Source organism: Brachycentrus maculatus, unplaced genomic scaffold (assembly GCF_059751285.1).
Source record: "Brachycentrus maculatus isolate JH-2025_06_01 unplaced genomic scaffold, ASM5975128v1 h1tg000658l, whole genome shotgun sequence".
NCBI lineage: Eukaryota > Metazoa > Arthropoda > Insecta > Trichoptera > Brachycentridae > Brachycentrus > Brachycentrus maculatus.
In genome coordinates, this window is record NW_028281393.1 from 81597 (window position 1) to 105229 (window position 23633).

General features: G+C 33.9%; 1 protein-coding gene across 1 annotated transcript in view; it reads left to right on the forward strand.

Moving 5' to 3' along the window:
• Nucleotides 1–19124, forward strand: part of LOC148300759 (netrin receptor UNC5B-like) — a 58514-nt gene extending 39390 nt beyond the window's left edge. Inside the window, exons 2-4 of the mRNA XM_088274344.1 lie at nt 7506–7788; nt 12613–13025; nt 18903–19124. Of these exons, the coding sequence (XP_088130470.1) occupies nt 7704–7788; nt 12613–13025; nt 18903–19124 (720 nt within the window). The 5' untranslated portion in view covers nt 7506–7703. The remainder of the gene's footprint in view (nt 1–7505; nt 7789–12612; nt 13026–18902) is intronic.
• Nucleotides 19125–23633: the final 4509 nt, after the last annotated feature.

Below are 23633 nucleotides of genomic sequence, written 5' to 3' on the forward strand. Positions count from 1 at the left end.
AAAAATTTGAAATACCGCTTACGCCTGTTTAAGTGGTTATTTTTTCCCGCTAAAATACGAGTTTAATACGAAACGTTCAAAGGTGTCTCAACTCGATATTGAAACCTGTGTTGTTTGTCCCTTTATATGAAAGAAGATTACGACCTGGCATTTGGCTGGCTTAAGTAATCACAAGAATCCATTATTATTATTGTAATCATGATAATACATTTTGCTGTCCTGAATAAACTTCTTTATTATATCTTCGTTTTTAAGTCTGTCATACACACAGTTTGATTTTGCACAGTTTAGTCTGAGGGAGTGTATTTCAACAACAGTATTCATAACATATATCGCTCAAGAACGTCAAGAACGCTCCTTTCAAGAACGTCATAAATCAAAAATTGACAATTTTCAGTTGGGCATGTTTTTGGAATGTCCAGAAAATTTACTATATCCTAGAAAAAGCGGCATATTTTTAACTTAATATTTACCCGCTACAGGGCAGAAAGTGTTGTTTTTGCATTTTGAAGAAAAGGTATTGTTTATTTTTTTTTTTAGATATACTAAATGTTTTTCAAATGGAGAAAAAACCTTCAGGTTTTACCTAAAAAGATCCGTTGCACAGTAAAAAGTTCAGTAAGTAGCTTGATATTTATTTTTAATACATTGTATTATATTTTTAAACTTTAAAAACGTTCTCCTGAAAAATCAAGTTTTTTGATTTATGACGTTCTTGAAAGGAGTGAGCGATATGTTGAATTATTTAATTGAATGTTATCATTGTCAATTAATTTTTTATACTTTTTTTATCTACAAGCTGTATAATTCCCAACTTAATAAATATTTTAACATTTTGCGTGTGTCCGAAATTAAAGTTTTTATTTAAATTATTTTTTTGACATTTCAACATAGATGAAGAAGAATAACTTGCCATTCGAGGGGCTTACGGCTCTCATAGGCTGGAGAGAGAATAGAACGCCACATATATATATATATATATATATATATATATATATATATATATATATATATATATATATATATATATATATATATATATATATATATATATATATATATATATATATATATATATATATATATTGTTAAATATCGAAACAAAGTGCTTGAATTCACTAGAATTTCTCTATAGACGTCTATGGTGAGATGAAAAAACCTTTTTATGGAGCAGAAACTCTTTAATTTGTATGTGAGGTCCAAATCCTTGTCCTATTATATGATTCCTAATTATAATCACAAACATGAGAAACGCTACAATGTATCCTATTTAAAAAAATGTATTTTAGCTTATAATTCGAACAGTCAATTTATTTACAACATTTTGTCAATAAATAAATCAATGAATACTTATTAGTTTCTTTAAAAAAAACGCAACAAAATAATTTAATATCAGTTAACCTTCTTGCCTGGCATCGCAGCAAAATTACCCGTGGAGACTTGAATATAATTTCCGTTGTTTAAGCTTTAAGATTAAAACCCGCGATAATGTGAAAATGAATATGGACGAGTATAGTTTTAATAAACCGAGCATTCAGGTTTTGAATTCCTTCGATAATCGGATAGTAAATGGTTAGACGTGGAATTTGCGCCAAGAAAAGCATTCGCGGCGGAGATTTGCGCACAGTTTGCGCGCAGTTTGCGCTGCGAATGGCCCATCTGCGGGCTTTGCGTATGAAAATTTGCCGTTCGGTGAGTCGCAGTAGTACCGTAAATGGAATCGGTAATGTTTGCAATAAAGTTTGACAATATAGCGTACAGAGGCAGCGGGTGTTCCGGAAAAAATCGACGTTATCAAATACAGTATTGAAAAAAATGTTTTTGACATTGAAAGCTGTCCCACCGCTTTCCCAGATCTGATACAGAAGCATCTAGGCTTCCTGACAGATCTTCTCTTGCCAGGCAATTTTTTAAAAACTATGTTGTTAAATTTATTGAAAATGTAAAACAAAATTGTATCCCGATTTTACAGTGAAGCACACATTAAAATTTTTCCCATTTAAAAGTTTTCAATATTTCTGTCACTGCCAATCAAAATAAATACAAGTATGTTTATACAAAATACATTAATGTGTGTGTGTACTCACACGTACCATGCTGGAGTAGGCAGAGAGGAAAGATCACCAAAGATCAAAGAACCAATCTGTATTTGCAAATATTCGTGGCCTCTTCCACAATCATCTCCTCATACATCCCGCAGATTATTTCGACTCCTGATCTGTTCGCTTTCAAGTATTTGACATATATTTATCATTTCACAGTTTCCTCGGTCTATCTCTCCTACTATTTTCAATTACAATCACCTCATTTTTTTACTGTCCTTTCCTCAGTAATTCGTTCCATATATCAAAACCATTTCCCCACACCTTTCTTAATTTTATCTACAATGCTTATCTTTTTCCTTATTTCACCCTTAAAACATCTACCATACATCGTTTTGTCGCACTGAGAGATCGCATTTTTATACCATTCAGTCTTCTTTCATCGACAGGCGCCGTGGCGTAGTTGGGTAGGCACTCGACTGCGAAACCAGTGTCGTGGGTTCGTTTCCCGCCAACTGCAATAAAAGTTCAAGTAGGATTTATTTTCAATTGGTTTGTGTGATTGTGATATATTTTTCACATTTACCTTCCTTATCTGTGGACAAGCCTCTCAAATAGAGGCATTGTGGATTATTCCTTTGGTAAAAAATCCTTCATTTGCCAAATCGACGCCTTCATTTCCATTAGAATTGGTACCTAGATTCCAATGTGCATGCCAGTTTAGCTTTCGCTGAAAGGTTTTTATTTGCTAAAATAAACATGACAATAAAAAGATCAGAATTTGATGACAGCTATTGTGGATATATGTACGTAAAAAGCTTATAAAAACTGTGTTTTCGTATAAAATGCAATAAATTTAATAATAAAATGCAATACCTGTCGTATAAATAAGGGAAATATATATTCAACATTAAAAAAAAATGACGTACCTCCCTATTCATAGATATCAAGATTGTGAATAACAGCTTGTCAATGTTATTTTTTATGTGAAACAGATGTCACTGAAACATGGCAGAAACCTAAATAAATTTTATTGTTGTTAACGATGTCGATTGATCCCCTTAAAAAATATGTTTTTTTTTCGAAAAACGACAGTCTCTTCCGGTTAACCCTGTACAAGACGGTGTGCTGCTGTTGCCGCGGGAGCGCATGCGCTGATTGGTCAGTTATTTATCGCCGACTCCATTACGCGTCGGACCGGTTAGGGGTTAAATAATGCATTATTTTATAATATTTCATCGCCAGTATTACATTGAAAATAAAAATGTCAACACCCACGCGCCAATATCGCTGCACCCAACTCACTAACCCACTGGAAACTCTAACACACTCACACATGTGTATTATGTCTCTTTTTATATCCAACATTTTGAGTGTGTCCAAATACCTCTTCACAAATCTGGATTATCTACAATTACAGGAGTTATTTTTCGTATTATTTTTTTGACATCTCAATATAGATGAAGAAGAATATGGAAGTCTGGTTTCATTTGATTTATGTGGTTGTCAATTATAGGTAGAATTGGTGAATATACTAATGAAAAAGTTTCTGCTCAATAAAAACCTTCTTTCATCTCATCAATAGATGTCTCTAGTGAAATTCAAGTGATTCAAGCACTTTGTTTCGAAATTGAACTATATATATATTGATGTTCTAAGAATTTGAGTAGTTTGGTTGTCAACATTGATCACATAAACTAGCCGATGACGATCGTAAGCTCGTAGACTTCCATATTCTTCTGCACGTTGAGATGTCAAAAAAACTCCTATAATTTTATTGATTGATTCGACAGTCACATTGTGATAAAATCTATCCATTTATTATTTTAGTTTTACTTAGTAAATACCACTATTTCTTAAAATCTACTGTGACACGTGTTTCGATGCATTTCGCATCAGTTTCAAACACCGTCATACGGTGTTTGAGATAATCCAGTTTTGTGAACAAGTATTTAGACCCACTTAAATTGATATTAATATTTTTTGTTATTGTTGAGGTATCCACCCTTAAATTCACTTTATAGCTTTGAAAAAGCTCGTTATCCTTTAATTTTGAAAAGTAACAGTAAAAGAAATTTCATTACAACATTTTGAGTGTATCCAAATACTCGTTCACAAAATCTGGATTATCTCCAATTACAGGAGTTATTTTCAAAAAATATTTTTTGAAATCTCATCAAAGATGAAGAAAAATATGGACTTCAATACTCTTATTTATCTTTGATGAGATGTCAAAAAATAATATAGAAATTTATTTAATCAAAATGAACTTGTTTCAAGAGTACTATTTCAATGGCTTTCATATTTTTACGATTTTACATGGAAAGTCCAATGATTAAACCATTCTCATTTCACCGAGAACCTAGGGCTATATATAGCTTGCTTCGGATCCGCCGGATAGTATCGGGTTTCTTGTATCCCATAATTATTCCTGTAAATAAGTTATGGGTTCTGATATTGGTTTCCTATGAATCTAGCCGCGTGATTGCTCGCATCTGTAATACCGGAGTCCGTTACTACAAGTACAAGTTTATGGCTACAGTCTGGAATCCGGCGTGTAATTATAATTTATCACTTTGAAGGCATCCATCTTTGGGAAACGCTACAATTAATAGCTTCAAAAAAGCTGAACGCAATTAAAAAATGAAAAAAATTATATAATATTAATTATTACTTTGTTTAATAAAAATATTTGATAATCAACTCACTAGGTGACTGCCAAATAATAAAATAGCTTCAAAAAGCTCATTTTACTTGCTTTAACATACAAAGATATTTGGGACTATAAAACACGTATTTTTTATATTTTTCTCCAAACTTACTAACTAACCACCACGCCGCTTCCCCGCACGGGTAAGTAGAGAGGATAGAACGGCACACTAATCTGTCTTTGCAACCTATTTTCGCCTCTTCCATATATTCATGCATCTCCTCAAACATACTTATAACCCTTATCCGCACCCAATGGTGCACAGGGCATTGCATCGAATTGACGCTGTGTTTTCTTGATCATTATTTACATGAAGGCAAGGTGACCACTCTTGCGCTTCAGGAACCAGTCTAGGGTAATATTAAATAAATATTGCAGTGTAAAATCACTAATATTTATTTTCACCCCCCATGGGAATCGGAACCTCCAGCGCGGTAGCTAAACACGCTGACCATAAACCATGACCTCAAACATACCCGCCGATTATTCTGACTCCTGATCTGACCACTTTCAAGTATTTGAAATACTTGATCATGTTAGGTTTTTTTCAGCTTTCCTCTGGTTTTATTTTCAACCACATTCGCTTCATAAACTTGTTTTATCATTATTTCTTCATTCGTTTGATATACACGTCTAAACTATCTCAACGCTCCTTACTTAATTTTGTCGATAACGCTTACCTTAGCCTTGCGTTCTTTCCTTATATCACCATTTGTACTCCTATCATACATCGTTTTGACGCACTAAGAGATCGCATTTATTCTACTTTCATACTCCTTTTGCCAACTCCATGGTTCACTTCCATACATTTTTGCTATGTAAAAATAATCGATGACAAATGTTATAGAATGGACTCGATAATGCGACATTTCGCTACTAAATGTACATCCTTTGTGTAAAGTAAAGTTATTCGATCATTACATTAATTGAACGATTAATAGTAGCCGGTTCTATACCCTTGTCATTTAAGGCTTTGCTGAATTGATTTAGTTCATTTGCAGCATAAGGAAGCACGAGCGGGCAGGAGCTTCACATTTTAACGAGCTTAAAGCGCCCCAGGACACAGAGGATCGAATAAGTCAGTTACTACAGAAGGGTACTATAACTAACCGACGCATAGAAAGTAGGTGTTTACATATGTACATATATCAAGATAATAATGGACCGTACTGGTACGATAGACATGTGAGAGTATGTATGAGGCTTCATTTCCCGATATGCAACTTGTTATTACATGTATTTATTGTGAGAGTGAAGATTAACCTTATGCATGATGTCATATCGCTCACTCCTTTCCACAGCGTCATACTATATATCAAAAAACTTTATTTTTCTGGAGAATATATTTATAATATCGCGATATAAGTATATGTAAGTGGAAATATTACTTTGTAGTACTTAATTATAAAAAGCTTTGTTTGTGTGCACATATTGTGAAAAAATGTTTCATATAAAATGAACGTACTCAAGTGGATAATCGTTTCAATTTGCCTTCGATGCAAAACGCCGTTCCGATAAGCTTTTGCATCAAAGGCAAGTTCTGGAGTCTACAGAATTTAAATTAGCATTTCAAGATTGCAAATCGAGACAAATTGGTTCCCCGCCAGAAGCCAGCTTTGTGTTTACTTAAACTTGTACCATATTGCACCCATCATCCATCAGAGATGTGTGGCGATTGCTTTGAGAAGGAGTGAGGACTTTTGTAATAAAATAAGTAATTGATATTATTTTAACTTGAGATTTACTTTATTTTTCTTCCAACCTTTATCCGTCCAATATGGTGCATAGGGTACTGCATCGTATTAATCTTCAATTGCACGAAACGGTCAGTCCATCGTTGTTTGTGCCAGGAGTGATGTTATAAATATAACTATAATTGGCTTGTTTCATGTATATCTTTTAATGTTTTGTTTTACCTATGTTGCTGTTGTTGACACAAATAATAAAAAAAACATATTTATCATTTGTGAATTAAACAGCTGAAAAAAACAAACAGTTTGATAAAACGGTCACAAATATGTATCAACACTGGCGGCAGCCACATGACGGATTAACAGAAAAAATGCAACGTTCAAATAAAGCTTTTCATCAAACAAAATCTATTTTTTTTTATTTAGTAAAAAAGTTATTGAAAACAAAATCGAGTGACTAATCTTGCACCACCCTTAATGTGTTTGTATACTGCAGCTGTCTTGTATGCAAATGTCAAATTTTATTGACGTATGACGCCATTTACAAAAATATAAGGTGATTAATTTTTCGCCACCCTGTGTAATAACATCTATTATTTTTTGACATCTCATCAAAGATGAAGAAGAATATAGAAATCTGGGCATTCACGGGGCTGACGACCGTCGTAGGCTGGTTTAAGTGATCACTTTACACACGTGTAACATTCACCAATTCTACCCATTATTGACAACCACACTACTGAAATTCTTGGAAGTTCTATATATATGAACCAATTTTGAAACCTTGTTCTTGAATCACTAGAACTTCACTAGAGACATCTATTGGTGAGATGAAAACACTTAAACCAGCCTATGACAGTCGTCAGCCCCGTAAATGCCCAGACTTCCATATTCTTCTTCATCTTTGATGAGTTGTCGAAAAATAATATGAAAATAACTCCTGTAAGTGGAGATAATCCAGATTTTGTGAACAAGTATTTGGACACACTCAAAATGTTGTAAATAACATCTATGTTTAGATGACAAAAAAATGATATAATATTTCTATTTTTCTTGTTTCAGATAGCTGTGATTCGCGACAAGCTTTATGGGAGTATGTTTGGAAAATACTAAAAGCATTGAAGTGTTTGCGGTAAAATGTGAAGATTTGTTTAGTCTGTGAAAGTGGTGTTTATTTTCAAGTGCAGTGGAAAGTATCATTCAATGATTCGCCTTGAATGATTCGGTTAAAGTTTGTTTGTTTAAAATCGTGAAATCATTATGTGGATGCTTCAGATTTTTTTGTTGATATTCATCGTGTTCCCGACAGCCAACAACGGATTGCCGACAACGGAAGATGACGAAGGTAAAATATTTAAAAATTGTTTTCATCAAAATTGTTTAAAATAATTTAACAAATTTTTCTTTAATGTTTTTCGCAGATACTTTGTGGTATATTTTATACAATATAACTTCATGACAACTTTGTTTTTAACCACTTTTTCATCGGTACATTTTTTCTCCAACCGGTTTCGACATGTGTAACCCTGATGATGACAAGGTTCTTGTCGAAACCGGTTGGAGAAAAAATGTACCAATAAAAAAGCGGTTGAAAACAAAGTTGTTTTAATTAATAGTATAACATGTTTTTATATGACACCTCAACATAGATGAAGATGAATATGGATGTCTGGGTATTTACAGGGCTTATGACCAATCATAGGCTAGTTTAGTGATCACTTTACACGCGTGCAAATTGACCATTCTACCCGTGGTGACAACCACAATACTCACATTTTTAAACAGTTTAAATTTTTTTTCTCCTTACGTTTTTAATGTCAAATAGGAGTTAGAAGAAGGTGCGCAACACACAACTATATTTGTACTTATTTGTGATAAGCATAAACTGCTATAATCCTACTACTACCACTACTACTAACGTTTCCCTACAGGGGTAGGCAGAGAGGATGGAACTCCACACTCTTCTGTCCTGACATACACTCTCATCACTTGATCGACATATTCATTACAATTCACTAACAATCATTGTACGCCAAATTTTCTGGTTTTGTCCACATTTTCATTAATATTGCTCTACGTATCCACTGGAGATAATATTGATATCTTAATAAAGATGAAGAAGACAATGAAAGTCTTGGTATTAAAGTCTGAGTTAGTTTTTTTTTAAATGTCCGCCTCCATTGTGTAATGGTTAGCTTGTTAAGCTACCGTGCTGAAGGGGTACCGTACCCGGGTTCGATTCCCAGGAGGGTGGGACAAAAAAATATGAGTGATTTTTTCACTCTAATATTTACTTAATATCACCCTGGACTGGTATTTGAAGCGGGGGGTTGATCATCTTTCCTTCACGTATTAACAATATGATCAAGATAACACTGCGTTTATATATGATGCAGTACCCTATGCACCATTGGGTGAGGATAAGGATACTCTTAGACCGTGAGAAAAGCATTTTTATGATTCTTAATTTTCTCGTCAAATTATGCACATACCGTGAAATTAACGGAGAAAGGCATTCAACACAATCCTTTAAGAAAATGTTGTTAATGAATTCCGATCTAACCGGAGCGAATGGGTAGTCACGCATTATGTTGGACTGGTACCATTACATGCCATATGTTCCAAGTTTATGTTCAAGGCGGTCTTTGGACTGGTAGGCCTTTCTTGGAAGGAATTATAATGGATTGAATTTTAATACAACTTCTCCCTAATGGGTTTTGAGATGAACCAATCCGAGAACAATTTAAGCTTGCATATATTTCAAGTGCCCACCGCAAAACTCAATTAAAACTAATATATCGCGAATAATTATCGCATTATTCCAAAACCGGTTTTTTAATATCACATCGAAAAACCTGATAACATTATTGCCTACATTCTTTCGTAATTAATACATTTATAAACTAACCTCTTTCTTTATTGTTATAACTTTAAAAAAAATAACCCGTAAAGCTTCTATTTTAGAGTCTGATCCAAAGAATACACAACAAAATTAGCAACTATATTCGAGGCCATTTTTTCTCCTTATCTAGAAAATATCGAATCACAGACATATAATATATCTCAAATTTTAGTCATCGCAAACCATTAATATCGGTATTACCAATTAAAGCACCAATCAATGACAGTGTAAATATTAAATAAACAAAATATTTTCACATTATTTTTTGACATCTCATCAAAGATGAAGAAGAATATGGAAGTCTGGGCATTTACGGGGCTGACGACCGTCATAGGCTGGTTTGAGTGATCACTGTACACACGTGTAACATTCACCAATTCTACCCATTATTGACAACCACACTACTCAAATTCTTGGATGTTCTATATATATGAACCAATTTCATTAATTGATTTGGCAGTCACTTTGTGGTAAAATCTATCCATTTTTAATCAATGTTTTACAAGGTAAATACCACTATTTCTTAAATCTACTGTGACACGTGTTTCGATGCATTACATACGGTGTTTGAAAATGATGCGGAATGCATCGAAACACGTGTCACAGTAGATTTTAAGAAATAGTGGTATTTACTAAGTAAAATATTAATTAAAAATATATGAACCAATTTAGAAACCTTGTTCTTGAATCACTAGAGCTTCACTAGAGACATCTATTGGTGAGGTGAAAAGAAGCTTTTTATTGAGCAGAAACTCTTATATTAGTCTTGTATACCCCTTCGGGAAGTGGCATGATGATAAGGTAGTTATTTTAATTTTTCTTTTAAAGATTGCATAATATGCCACGTTTACGTGCAACGTATGTCGGAACGCGGAGAGGAATTTCACACGTGTCTCACAGATGTTTCGATACACGGAAAATTTACTCCACTTCGCTTCCGTACGTGACTTATCATAATTCGAATCCCGGGCAACCCTTCCGCCATGAGCAGGGGGTGGCTTATGCCGAGAAGTTCGTAAAGAGGTGAGCTTTTAAGTTCAAAGTTTAAAGAGAAAAACTCAACAGTATCTGAGTGGGTACTACTCACTTCTCCTGTACTCCTGTTCAATGTACCGCGCCGTAAAGTTAGCCAAATTTAAATTAACATATCTTAACTAACTAAGTACAACATTTTGAGGGTGTCCAAATACTTGTTCACAAAATCTGAATTATCTCTATTAACAAAGCTTTTTATAATTAAGTACTTAAAAGTAATATTCCCACTAACATATACTTATATCAGAAAATGACCTTTTATTGACTGGAATCCAGAATAGTTCAAAAATTAACTTTCAGTCTGGGCATATTCTTCTTCATCTTTGATGAGATGTCAAAAAATAACATGAAAATAACTCCTGTTATTGGAGATAATCCAAATTTGTTAACATTTGTATTTGGATACACACAAAATGTTGTACATAAATTATCTGGTCAAATTATAAGCTTTATGATAATGAAAATGACATTTTCTGGCGTTTCTCATGTGTGTGATTATAATCCAGGATTCGGACATCACATACTAATAAAAGAGTTTCTGCTCAATAAAAAGCTTCTTCTCATCTCACCAATAGATGTCTCTAGTGAGATTCTAGTGATTCAAGAACAATGTTTCAAAATTGGTTCATATATATAGAAATTCCAAGAATTTGAGTAGTGTGGTTGTCAATAATGGGTAGAATTGGTGAATGTTACACGTGTGCACAGTGATCACTTAAATCAGCCTATAACGGTCGTTAGCCCCGTAAATGCCTAGACTTCATCTTTCCATATTCTTCTTCATCTTAGATGAGATGTCAAAAAATAATTTATTAGTATATTATTATTAGTTTTCTGCTGGTCGCCCCTGCGACAGTTTGTCTTCTACCTCCAAGGAACGGATTCCGAGAATAACAGGACAGACTTCTAGCTAAAGAAGAAGAAGAAGAAGAAGTAGGCTTATACTAGGTAGATGAGGGTGGGTTCCCTCAATGTGTAAGTACAACTCTCAGTTAAGGGGTGAGCCGCCCGGAAGTGGTTCTACTACGTCACACAGTGGACGTTTTAATATCCGGTTGGTTATACACCATAACCTGTATTGAATTCAAATGATACGACAATCCTGTGACGCAATCGGTGCCGACTGTAATTAAATTCTATAGGTGAAATTTAATGGTCACCTTTGGGTCTCACCACGACACCGATTGTATAAAAGCGACATCACAACTTCCTGTTGCAACGCCAATAAATTACACATATTAAAAACAATAAATGAAATTTGTGGAAATTAAACGAATACACTTCATGGGGTCCTCGCAATGTACAATTCAGTACGCAACCGGCTGCGCGAGGAGGCAGATGTGTCACCGCCAACATTTTTTTTCTATCTTGGACAACGTCACGTAGGCCATGCCTCTGAATCATGTTATCTTTCTGTCGAATCCATGAATTATTTGGTCTTACTCTAGATGTCATTTTAAGAAGATCCTTGGCAAACGCCTGGTTCATAATTTGATCGAGTTTTCTTGGTATTATGTGCCCATACCATCTCAATTTTCTTTCATCTTACTTATTATTGATGTCTGTTACATCCAGGATTACGTGAATACGCAAATTCTTAATTTTGTCTCTAAGGAACATTGAAAGCTGTCCCACCGCATTCCCAGATCTGATACAGAAGCATCTAGGCTTCTTGACAGACCTCTTGCAATGCAATTGCTAATTCTAAGGGATACTCAGTTGCCCATCTAAGCATTCGCAGTTTCTAGTTGCCTAAAGTAGATTTGTTTACTTCCATAGTGTATTTTGAAGGTACTGGGTTCGATTTTTAAGAGGGTTAAAATTATTGTTAGTGATTTTTCAGTCTAACATTTATATATTATTTTGAGAAATAAAAAGACTTTGCGTTTTGATCAACTCACATATGTGAGTGGATCAAAACACAAAGTCTTTTTATTTCTCAAAATAATATATCAATATGATCCACAAAGTTAATGCTTTCAATATTCAAAACATAAAATGTATCACCCATATCTGTAGCGCTAGGTTGACTACCTTTCCGTCGTGTATTTAACGATCAAGATAACTCTGATTCTATACGATGCAGTGCCTTATGCACCATTGGGTGCGGATAAGGGTTGAAAAAAAGAAGATGTTATACATTGTCCAGCATTCAGAGCCACAGAGGAGGATATATAAGTTATATTCAAACAAATATACAGTAGTAAATTGTTTTTCTTCTTTTTTTTACAGGAGATGTTCTTCCTCATCATTTTCCATCGATGGATCCGGACAAGGAAAAAAGCAAAGATCAGGATCCAAAGCTCAAACCAAACTCCACAAACGTCGAGAGCAGTTTGAACCAGCATCCTCACTTGCTGGACCCCCTCATCCCCGAGCCGTACGACCCATACAACCCAAAGCACAAGATTCCCACTCCCGACAGTGACGAAGAGTCAGAGTACGACAGCTACGACATGAAGAATCCCAGGGGCCATGCTGGTCACCATGACGTCGACACGGACGACTTGAGCGCCGTGGACACGGATCACCTCCTCCAGCCGAATGCAGATAACCTTCCGATATTCCTCACAGAGCCGAAAAATGCTTTCGTTATCAAAAATAAACCAGCAACGCTAGAATGCAAGGCAGCACACGCACTACAGGTAAAATATTTTCTTTTTAATCCCAAATATTTTAATTGTTATATTGTGTAATTGTTCGCCTCCAAAGTGTAGTGGTCAGCATACCGTACTGGAGGTTCCGGGTTCGATTCCCAGGGGGGGTTGAATAAATATCGTATCACGGACATGTAATTTTTTAGCTATCACAAACCATTAATAAATTACAGAAGTATTTTAAGGATGAAATATTTTTAAACAAAAATTGTCATGAACATATTACTAGAAATAAGGATAAAATAAGACAGAGAACAGAAAAAATTCTAGTCGCAAAATTGTTTAATGTATAAGGGTTTGAAAATGTATGATGAGATGCCTGAATGTATGAAGAATGAAAAAAGTTTTGTTTACTGTAAGGAAATATAAATATATAAATGCAGATGTAGTAAATTAAGTATGTATAATAGTTTATATTAGTTGTAATATAAGCTAACTTAAGAAATAAAATAAAAATATCAGTCTTACCAATTGAAGCACCAATCAATGACAGTGTAAATATTGACTGAACAGAATATTTTTTATGCAAATTCTTTCTCTCTATTTCTCTCTCTCTCCCTCTCTCTCTCAGTTTCTTGCAGAATAACTAGTTATAAATATAATTAAATGCTAAAATATAAATATAAAAAAAATTAGCAAGAATAGGAAATCACTAATCAATATGTATTTCTTTAAGAAAGTAATTCATATATGTAGATACTAGACTTTTCATCCGGCCAACGACTTTCTCCAGCGAACCAAAAACTGCCAAATCGATAAGATAATTGACCAATGAATCAATTATCTCATCAACTCATCGACTCGCAATCTATCTGCGAGAAGAAATCACATGTCATTCATCCGGTGTGTATTATAACCAAAAGCGGCTAAAATAGCCGAGACGTATATATGTATATATATATAACTGGCCTGACATTAATTTATTTGATATAAACCCTTTGGCTACCAAAATCTGATATACAGGCTTTCGATACTCTAGCGAGAAATACCGAATCCGTCGGATCTGACGTCATGATCAATACAACAGGTGGAACAAAATTAATCACCCTATTGGAAAATGTTATAATTTTTGCAAATGGTGTCGTACGTCAATTACATTTGGCAAATATGAATAAGACAGTTATAGTATACAAACAGATTAAGGGTGGCGCAAAATAAATAATCCGATTTTGTTTTCGAATAACTTTTCTACTAAATAAAAAAAAATTGAGTGTTGGAAATCTTTATTTAAACCTTAATTTTGTTTCCATCAAGTAAAAAATATGATATCCATCCAGTGGCTGCCGCCAGTATTGATCCACATTTGTAACCTTTTTATTGATCTCTTTGCATACTGCAGCTGTCTAGTTTACAAATGTCAAATATGATGGACGTACGATGCCAATTGTGCAAATTCCGATAAGGTGATAAGTTTTGCGCCACCTTTTACAAGATTGCAAACATTTAGTTGACTGGACTAGATGTATTTTAGAAATTTATAAGATATCTGTTTCAACAATGAGAGTGTTTATAAATTATCCAACACATTTTCGTCGGGTCGTGTGTCGGATTGTGGTCCCGTGGTTAGAGTCGCGGATTCTTGAGTCAGAGTTTCTCGGTTCGAATCCACTTTAACACAATTCGATACCTACATATTTGTAATAATGAGCAGTCCAGGGCTATATTTAAAAAAAATAGACAGTCAAAATCACTCATATTTATTTTGACCCTTTTGGGAATTGAACCTCGTATATTATATCGGGTTGTGGTCCCGTGGTTAATGTCGCGAACTCTTGAGTCAGAGTTTCTCGGTTTGAACCCACTCTACCATAATTTGATACCTATTTCTAATAATGAGCTACTTAGTAGGGTCAATGAAATAGTATGAAATTTAAGTTTTTTTGAACAAAAGACACGAATATTTCTCTTTTAAATAAATAAATTGAATTTTAATTTTGAATTATTTTTGTTGATATCGCAATATTTCTAACTTATTATCCCCAAAATTCTTGGTAGCCAAAGGGTTCACACATTATGAGATGATTATGACCGCGTATAATAAAACTAAATTAACCTTATCTCTCTTTACGGACAGATATATCTATTCATAAGTCTATTAAGCCGGATTAATTGGCTGTAATGGACATGATACGTAAATGGATTTAAGGCACAAACTCCAAACAACTTCATTCGGCCTGTTGACGGTCTCTCGAACTCTGATAAGATCTGGTAATGAATGATCCCGAGGACTGCTGTAAATGTTCCTTGCGAAATGTCGTGATAGGATCTGGCGGAACGCTTTTGGCTCGGGTTGTAACATATTTACTAAACCAAGAACGTTAAATGTAATAATAAAAATAAAACCTCTGTAAGAGACCACTTTTGAGTTGATTAATGTAAATACGACTAGTTTTGAGAACTACAGATGTTCTCATCAGCATACAAACCAATCGTATGTAAACACAGTAATATGTACAATGATTAAAGAAAACACTTGTTTTTTACCACTTGAGTTTTATTATAGACTACATGTTTCAGAAGTTAAACTTCCATCATTCAGGTCTGTGTAATAACTAAAATATAAAATATAAAATTGTTCTATAAATAAGGAGAAGGGAGAGTAAGGGGAAGGGGTTAGTCAAGGGGCGGAGTTTGAAAACAAAGGAAAAATGGAAAGCAAAGGTGAAGAATTTTGAAACAATATATTATTTAATAAATTATTATTAGAATTTAGGTTTTCCATTTTTCCTTTTTTTTAAACTGCGCTCCTTGACTAACCCCTTCCCCTTACTTTCCCCTCTCCTTATTTATAGAACAATTTTATATTTTATATTTTAGTTATTATACAGACCTGAATGATGGAAGTTTAACTTCTGAAACATGTAGTCTATAATAAAACACAAGTGGTAAAAAACAAATGTTTTCTTTAATCATTGTTACATGTCTTACCATAAAGTTAATGCCGAAATAATAAATAAAATATCAGTTATACGTAAATTAATAAGCTCAAGAAGTGGTTTACATTTTGATATTTCAATATACTTATGTTTACATGTCTTACCATAAAGTTAATGCCGAAATAATAAATAAAATATCAGTTATATGTAAATTAATAAGCTCAAGAAGTGGTTTACATTTTGATATTTCAATATACTTATGTTTAAGAACATTTTGAGTGTGCCTAAATACATGTTCAAAAATCAGGAATACCCCTTATTATAAGAGTTATTTTTCCTTTTTTTATTGATTTTGCGTTTAATTTGTAGAACTCCCTTTTTATTTAACTGACTAACTAACTAACCATTACGCCGCTTCCCCGCAGGGGTAGGCAGAGCAGGCACTCTGTCCTTGCAAACATTCTTCGCCTCTTCCACGTTCATGCATCTCCTCATACATACCCGCCGATTGTTACGACTCCTAACCTGACCACTTTCAAGTATTTGGCATACCTGATCGTGCCATGTTTTTTTCGGTCTTCCTCTGCTTCTTTTCCCGCTAACATTCGCCTCATAAATTTGTTTTACCGTTCTTTCCTCACTCATTCGTTCTACATGTCCAAACCATCTAAACACACCTTTCTTAATTTTATCGATAATGCTTATCTCAGCTTTGCATTCCTTCCTTATTTATGGTTTAATGTATTAATTTTTAAATCAAATTTATGTATTAATTTTTAAATCAAACACAGATTTTTTGAGTCTACTAAGTTGAATTCAATTAACAAAAACAAATAAAAAAATAATATTGTAATAATAACATTTTCAAACGAATGTCGTTTGAAAATGCCAAACATTCGTTCGAAAATGCCATAATTAGGCGTAACAATTGTCACAATATTAATTTTTTATGTGTTTTTGTTAATAAAATACAACTTAGTAGACTGAAAAAATCTGTGTTTGAAATAAAAATTAATACATGTGTGTATTATGTGATTGACAACCACGCTTATAAAATTTTGGTTATTTTATAGTATTTTTGCTTCAATTGACGCCTTTTCGCACATGCTTCTTCATTGTTAATATCTTTGGTTATATTTAGTATTTTTTTAATTAGAAGAAATTCTTTCCAATTGAAAAATGGTGATTAATATCATAAAATCAACGCCAGTCCATTCCATAAGAAATGTTTGTTTTTATTACCTCATCAATTAATTAATTTTTAATCATTAAGCTCCAATTTCATTAAATACTACCTCAAGAGCTCTTTGATTAAGCTTAGAAATTTTAATGTATGATTAAAACAAGAGGGAAATTAAACAGTTATGAGGATTTTGTGAATAAAATCTTTCTATTTTTTAAAGAAAATTTCAAAAATATCGGAATTAAAAGAATCATCTCTCTTTTTTTCTCAAGAATTTTTAACTGGTGGGTGCTACCTAACGTTCAAGTGAAATTTAGCTACAGCTTACGCAACATCGCTTATTATTACTAAGGTTTCATTATATTTTTTATAGCTTATACCTCGTGAGTGGATTTTTTACTCCTAATGTTTTTTGGAGTTATTTTTCATATTCCACTATAACAATAACTCCAATAATTGGAATTAAACCAGATTTGTGGACAAGTGTTAAGACACACTCAAAATTTCGTACCCAAGAACTAAATGATATTACAAATGAATAAAATCGTATAATTTATATTTGAATCACAAACATTGTGATTTTCCATTTGATAATTAAAATGTTACTTTGTTTGAAAATCACTATAAATATTTTTATTATAACTTAATTATAATGTCTACCGGTTTCGAAGCTAACCGCTTCTCTATCAAGACTGATAAATACTCAGTCTTGATAAAGAAGCGATTAGCTTCGAAACCGGTAGACATTATAATTAAGTTATAATAGTGATTTTAAAACAAAGGTACATTTTAATCATTAAAAGAAATCGTCTTAATAAATTTCAAATTAATGCAGGGAGCAGGAGCAAATAATACTCATATAACTTAAATGTTCATAGTACTTTACTTGGGTAATTAAATTTTAGATTTAGCTCGATCTTGAACATTATTCGGCCGTAATTATTAACGTGAAACGTCTGAGAATTGAACCAATTAGCGAGACCTAAACTGGTAATTACCGAGCGTCCTGACCCCCACATAGAGAGCAGTCGCTACCCCGCGCTGGATATGAGACTTGCTCCCACAGGAATTGCTGGATACACTAAGTATCCTATATCCAATTACACTTCCCTAAACTGGATACACCTTGCTACAATAAACTTTGTCGCATGTTAATTTTGTCGTCTTCACGTGTAAGCAGTTTGTTTTTAATCTGAATACCTTTGAGAAATGTAATGATTTAAATTAAATGACATATCGCTCACTCCAACAACGTCATATTTAAAAAAAAAACTTTATTTTTCAGGAGATCGGTTTTAAGGTTTAAGAATATAATAAAATGTATTTAAAATAAATATCGAGCCACTTATTGAACTTTTTACTGTGCAACAGATCTTTTTAGGTAAAACCTGAATGTTTTTTCTCCATTTGAAAAATATTTAGTTTATTTAAAAAAAAATAACATTACCTTTTCTTTAAAATGCAAAAACAACACTTTCCGTCCTGTAACAGGTAAATATCAAGTTAAAATTATGCGGCTTTTGCTGGGATATAGTACATTTTCTGGGTATTCCGAAAACATGCACAACTGAAAATTGACGATTTTTGATAAATGACGTTGTTGAAAGGAGTGAGCGTTATGTGAACAATTGCTGTCCAGTTATTTCAATCAGTGAATAAGTGCATTTTTTCTGTACTTTTCATTTAAGCCTTTATTGTATGTAATTTTGTAATTTTCTATTATTTGCAATTTCCAGGCAACAGCTGTGACCACGAATTGCTGCACCATGATCTTTCTACTAAAATATGCATTTCTTTCGTTTTAAGGTATACTTCAAATGCAACGGAGTGCGGTGGCCCGGCTCTAGGCAAATGGAATTTGTGGACCCCCAGTCCGGAGTGAGGATAGTGGAGGCTGAGTGTGACGTCACCAGGAACCAGGTCGAGGAGTACTTCGGCAAGGAGCGCTTCCACTGCGACTGCATTGCCTGGACGGGCGGCGGCCAAATCAAGAGCCAACCTGCCTATATAGAAGTTGCCTGTAAGTGATTTTAAATTCTTACCTGAAAAGTTTCTCTATGAAGAATATATTGCTTAGTAATTTGCATAGTTCGTATACGATCCCAAAGCATAATTTTCCTTTTTTTTTATCCTCAATAATCATTTTATAAATAGAAATGTAATATATACATATGTACTATAAAGTGAAACTTCATATTTATTTATAGATTAAGCGTTAATTTGTAGAACTCCATTTAAATTTATTTATTAAATGTAAAAATCAAACACTGATATTTTGAGTCTTTTAATTTGTATTTTATTGTTAAAGAACATACGAAAATAAATTTTGTGACAGTTATTTCGTCTTGTTATGGCGTGTTTTAATGTTTTTTTTACAACAAAATACAATTTAGTATACTCAAAAGCCCACGTAATCGAAGGTCATGTATGACGAGATGTATGGAGTTGAAGGAAGCTAAGAGTGTATGCATCTACCATTTCCCTGCAGATCTAGCATTGCCAATGCATTCGGTTTACTTTCAATTTTCTTTTGCCAACACCTTGCTGAGTTTTACAAGTTATAAAATAAAAAATAGAAAGTCAGTTCTTCAAATATTGATAATATGATAAGTACTTATTTTCGAAAAATATTCTGGGTATGGTATATAAAATAAAAAAAAATATCGCGAATATAATAAAACACGATAAATTTTTCGTATTGTTTTATTTCTCTTTTGTTAAAACCGTTATCTTCACGTGGGGAGGAAAAATACGCTTAAATTCTTTTCGGAAAATGCGTTTCTATCTTCTTTACATCGCTTCAGACAAAATTCAGTCACATTTTCAGTATTTTCTCGCATCTTTTTGTGCGGAATTTCACCTTAGTCCTTATTTTGTGCAAGGAGGGGTGGTCTGGGAGGACGACGGGGGTAGGTCTCTTGTAAGGCTGTAACATTCTTCACGTCCCCTAGATTAATATCTCACTCCCCTCCGCATTGTGTGGAGAGAAGAACGACGAAGAAACGTTTTTAACATCGGGTCCCGCGAGCTGTATATCTTCGCAAACAAAAATAGCCTACACAATACGATATTTCCCATTTTTTCATTAAAAAGAATATAATCCCGATACTCATTTTTCATCGCTACCTTATTTTGTGTTTATTGTTATTACTTGTCATTTGAATGTGTTAAAATATCGGTGTATGACATAATTTGAAATAAAGATTTTTGACATCTCGACATTGATGATGTGGAATATGGATGTCTGGGTATTTTCCCAGATATCATTTTACACACGTGTATCATTCACAATTCTACCCATGATTGACAACCACACTACTCAAATTTTGGAAGTAATGCATACATACATACATGCGTGAAAAATAACCTATAGTGAAGAAACCCACACTCGTGAACAAGTATTTGGACCAACCCAATATGGTGTAAAAATGAATATCATCCCCTATGTCTAATATATAATCGATGTTGAGTGCATTGTAACAATAAAGTAGAAAAATTAGTGGTATCTCTTTTACTATCTGGTAAATCTAGGTTTTCTCCACTGAGTTATTTTTTTACATTTTTTTGTCATCTCAACATAGATGAAGATACATATGTAATTCTGGGTATTTACAGAGCTTATAACTTATCATAAGCTGGTTAAGTGATCACTTTATACACTTGTGACACTCACCTTTCTTTCCATGATTGACAACCACACTACTCAAATTTCTGTAACTCCTAGATATATGATAAATCTCATGACAAAGTACATATAAATTCACTACAGTCATCTATGTATTAAATATTGGATTGAGAAAGCTTTTATTTAGCACAGACCCTTTTGTTACTGGCCATATTTTTATCATTTTTACCGCATACGAAAAAGTAATAGATTATTTTTTTAAATAGGTATACCTTATTCTCACTGACTCCATCCTAACTTCTTTGTAGAGTGTTAGAGCCAGATTTTTTTATGGACAACATCACCAGGCTAGCCTTCAAATCATGTTATGTAGTATCCACGAATGCTTTGGTATTCCTCTAGATGTCTTTCGAAGAAGATCTATGGCGATTGCCTGGTTGACAATATGTTCAGGTTTTCTGGGTCCTATGTCCCCATACCTTCTCAATTGCTTTTCTCTACCTTACTATTGATGCCTGTTACACCCAGCCTTCCATTAATGCCTGTACTTTTTATTTTGTCTCTTTGGACACTCCTGCTGACCATCTAAGAATTCGCATTTTAGCAGTTTCTAGTTGCCTAGAGTAGGTGTTTTACATTTTCCAGCTTTCAGAGCCATATATCATCCACAATCATGCCTTTGAATCATGTCTTCAAATATCTTTCTCTAGCATCCATGAATTTTCTCTTAATGTCTTTCGAAGAAGATCTATGGAGATTGCTTGAATCACAATACGTTCAGGTTCCCTGCATTCTATGTGCCTATCCCATCTCATTTGCTCATCTTCTATCTTACTATTAATGTGTCCATAAATCCATAATCCTTTACCATCTTATTTGCTTTTCCTCTATGTAACTATTAATGTCTCTTACACACTAGCTTCCATAAATGATCATAGAGGTACTCCTTGATCTACGTAAATTGAATTGTTTGAGAAACCTTTGATGGAAAGCATCTTTCTCAAAAAAACCTTTGGCCGCCTTGTTATCGTCATAAAATCCAGCGTACATAATAGTTTACGCCATGCACACCCATACACGTTTTACGTGAAAAGACCTTACTTGACACGGAATCGCGTGAAAAATATCCTTAGCGCTGTGTGAGGGGGCGCGTTATTCCGTCGATACAAGAAATGATTTGTTTTCCATTTCCCTCGTGAACGGGGGTAATTTATTATTTGGCATCAGTCCCTGGCCGACTGTTGTCTATGGGGTACAGAAAACGCGCCAGAATTCGCACATGATCGCTGAATTTTTCCACCAAAGATAAATACCACGTTATTAGAAATATCAGCAATAAACTGTTTCTTGTGGATATTTATAATAACGTGACATATGTTCTTGTAACAAAAGGAAAATCGTTGCATTTTTTTTGGGGAACGCCAGAAAATATCATTTTTATTTTTCAAGAATTTGAGTAGTGTGGTTGTCAATAATGCATAGAATTGGTGTATGTTACACGTGTGTTAAGTGATCACTTAAACCAGCCTATAACGGTCGTCAGCCCCGTAAATGCCAGACTTCCATATTTTTCTTCATCTTTGATGAGATGTCAAAAAATAATATGTAAATTTGGTCATACTGGTTTTGCTCTATTATTGCAAATTGTATGAACTGTTTGATGTATGAGCATTCTGGTACTTATAGGACACTTTCTTTATAGTCCTTATATTTGTACCCACCTAGACATCGAGAAGCTTCGAGTCTCGTCGCAGATTGCTAAAAAGGCAGTATGCGGCATCGGCAGTCGGCAGTCTAGCCGGAGATTTCATGACTCAGCGGGTAATCAGTTTTGCGGCAATCCATTGCACTGCAAGATCTAGAAGTAATGGCAGGCAATACGGGTACTCGGACCAAAGAAGCTAAACCCTTAAAACTAACTAGCTAACCATCACGCCGCTTACCGAAGGAGCAGGCAGTGAGAATGGAACGCTACGTCATCTGTAAACAATCTTTGCCTATTATTTTTTGACATCTCAACATAGATGAAAAAGAATATGGAAGTCTGGGCAATTACAGGGCTTACGACCGTAAGTAATCACTTAACACACGTGCAGCATTCACCAATTCTACCCATGATTGAAAACCACACTAATCAAATTCTTGGAAGTTCTATATATATATGATCCAATATCGAAACTTTTCCACTATCCCTAGTTCAGCCTTATGTATATTCTACAATTTATATTTGATGCACTAACTTTGTGATTTTTCATTTTATGATTAAATTGTAACTTTGTTTTAAAATCACTGGAAATATTTTACTTTAACTTAATAATCATGTCTACCGGTTTTGAAGCTTATCGATTTTTTTATCAAGACTGATTAATACAATTAATACTAGCTTCGAGGCATTATAATTAAGTTATAATCAAAACTTTTATAGTGATTTTAAAACGAAGTAATATTTTAATTATATTATGTTTATTCCTTTCATACATCTTCATCTTCAATTCTATCATACAACGATTGAATATTTTCTTATAAACTTTGGTCATAAACTTTGGTCATAATTAAAACTGAAAGCGGAAACGATCCTTCAAGTATTTAGTTGAAACTTCCCCATTGCCGGATTACATAAACATATTCGAAGAGTTGGTTGGAAAACTCATATTGATTATGGTTTACCGATAGTAGGCACGAGCTAGGGTTTTAGCGGAGTTCTTTGAGGAAGTCTTATCAGTGTGCGGGTCGCCCTTAAGTAAGTAAGGGCTCGTCGCCCCCCCCGTTATCTTGAGGTCTTCTGATCGATAACGTCTTTCCTTTGGATGTTTTTTGGCTTCCCTTAACGCAGTAACTGAGTCACTTGCACGTCACACAACATATGCTTATCCGGTGCGTCATCTAAAAAAATTATAAAAATATATATATAT